General features: G+C 43.7%; 1 protein-coding gene across 1 annotated transcript; it reads left to right on the top strand.

Moving 5' to 3' along the window:
• Nucleotides 1-420: 420 nt before the first annotated feature.
• Nucleotides 421-2,013, top strand: LOC145396292 (uncharacterized). The gene is given in 2 exon segments (XM_080269691.1): nt 421-789; nt 1,180-2,013. Coding segments are annotated over 2 exon segments (1,203 nt in total).
• Nucleotides 2,014-2,393: the final 380 nt, after the last annotated feature.

The following is a 2,393-nucleotide window of genomic DNA, read 5'->3' as shown; positions in this document are numbered from 1 at the left end:
ACTCCTACTACTACTACTACTACAACCACCACCACTCCTACTACTACTATAACCACCACCACTCCTACTACTACTACTATAACCACCACCACTCCTACTACTACTACTACAACCACCACCACTCCTACTACTACTACTATAACCACCACCACTCCTACTACTACTACTACAACCACCACCACTCCTACTACTATAACCACCACCACTCCTACTACTACTACTACAACCACCACCACTCCTACTACTACTACTACTATAACCACCACCACTCCTACTACTACTACTACAACCACCACCACTCCTACTACTACTACTACAACCACTCCTCCTCCTCCTCCTCCTCCTACTACTACTACTACAACAACCACTCCTACTACTCCTACCACCACTGACCCCCCCTGCCCCCCAGGCCAGGTCACCATGTCATCCATCAGCGACACATCGGTCTGGCTCAAGTTTTTCACCGAGGCGGGCATACCAGCAGGCGATGCAACCAACTACGCCATCATCTTCACCGACAACCGTATCAAGATGGACATGCTGCTGGACCTGAACCGGGAGTACCTGCGTGACATGGGCATATCCGTCATGGGGGATATTATTGCCATACTCAAACACGCTAAGGTGCACTCCGGTCAGCTGTCCCGGCAGAGGGTCATGCAGGCGTCGAACTCAAAAGCCGATGCCACCACCCCTCCCCCGGCCGTTAAGAAGAGCACGCCAGCCACTCGTATGCTTGAGCACTACGTGAGGAAGGATGGGCCCCCTCCATCTCCCCCCCTTACCACAGTGAGTTGTTTTAATTGCCTATCCCCCAAGGGGTGGATGGCAGGATAGTGTCTGTCTGTAGTCCAGTGGGTGGGTGTTAAGATGAGCCTGTGATATAATTATAATGATAACTGATAATAATAATTTTAATAATAATAATAGGCCTACTACTATACTACTAATACCACTACTTCTTCTTCTACTACTATCACTGGTAAGTAAAAAATAATAATGATTCTGTAATAGTAATAACACTAGTAGTAGTAGCCCTAATAAGTAATAATAATAGTAATAATAATGGCAGTAGTAGTAGCAGCATAGTATGGTAGTAATAATAATAGTAGCAGTAGTAGTAGTAGCAGCTAGTAGTAATGATGATAATAACACTAATAATAATAATAATAATATCAGTATTTTAGAATGACTTGATCCAATCTCCTTCAGAATATGTCGTCGCGGTTGGGATCGGGTGTAAAGAGAAGCCACGAAGATGAGGACCTGATCTCGAATAAGAGGAGTTCTGTGTTTAACCGCCTTGGGGACAACTCCGTCACCAGCACCACCAACGACAGTCCCAAGATAACGATCACCATGCACGGAAAAGACATCATCCGCACCCCAAACGCAGACACAGGCAAGAAAAGCCAGGCGTCTGTGTTTGGTAGACTGGTGTACAAGGACGAGGAGGAGAACAAGGAGGAGGGGGAGAAGGATGTAAGCCCTGGGAAGCCCCTAGAGTATCAGGGCATCCTCAAGTATCCTTCAAAGGAGAGTGGTGAGAAGGGGAATGTGGTTCGGAAAGTGACGGCCGTGGATGCGGGTGCGACGAAGACGAATAAGGTGGCCACCATGCGCGCTGACACAACGACAGGGGTGAAGAGCCGACTGGGGGTGCAGAGAACGAACAGCAACAGCACCAGCGCCGGGATATTCGCCAGGGAAAACGACGAGGCGGCAAAAAAGATCGTAAAGTCCCCCGTCAAGAGCCCAGCGTCCACCACCTTCAAGCAACTCAAGGCGAAGGTGACAGCAGCAGCCATGAAGAAATCCTCCCTCCAGGCCAGGGACATTTCCGGGGCCGCCTCAGCATCCTCGTCCACCATCTCCCCTCCTGCGTCACCCACGGCAACCCCAGGGAAGAAATTTGTCAAGAAAATTGTAAGGGTGAACAAAAAAACGGGTGAAATAGTAAGCGAGGAGAAAATACCGCTTAAAACAGATGTATTTAGCAGACTGGGAAATTAAGCATGTTTGAGTGTTTTTCAATACTGATGATATTTATTGTGTATATAGCACTGTATAAATAGATGGAAGTGATAGATATATGACAATGTGGTGTAAGGAAAGAAACTACATTATTATTATTATTATTATTTTTACTGTTACCATTATTATTATTATTATTATTATTATTATTATTATTTTTACTGTTACCATTATTATTATTATTATTATTATTATTATTATTATTATTATTTTTACTTTTACCATTATTATTATTATTATTATTATTATACTCCAATGCTTCTCATGGGGTAACACTAGGTAAGATGATGAATGAATGAATATTATTATTATTATTATTATTATTATTATTACTACTGCTACTACTATTATTATTATTA

The sequence above is a fragment of the Coenobita brevimanus genome, chromosome 36, assembly GCF_032717465.1.
Source record: "Coenobita brevimanus isolate Jiangsu-jjx chromosome 36, ASM3271746v2, whole genome shotgun sequence".
Classification (NCBI taxonomy): Eukaryota; Metazoa; Arthropoda; class Malacostraca; order Decapoda; family Coenobitidae; genus Coenobita; species Coenobita brevimanus.
Note: the sequence above shows the minus strand (reverse complement) of the source record. Positions and strands in the feature narration are given on the sequence as shown.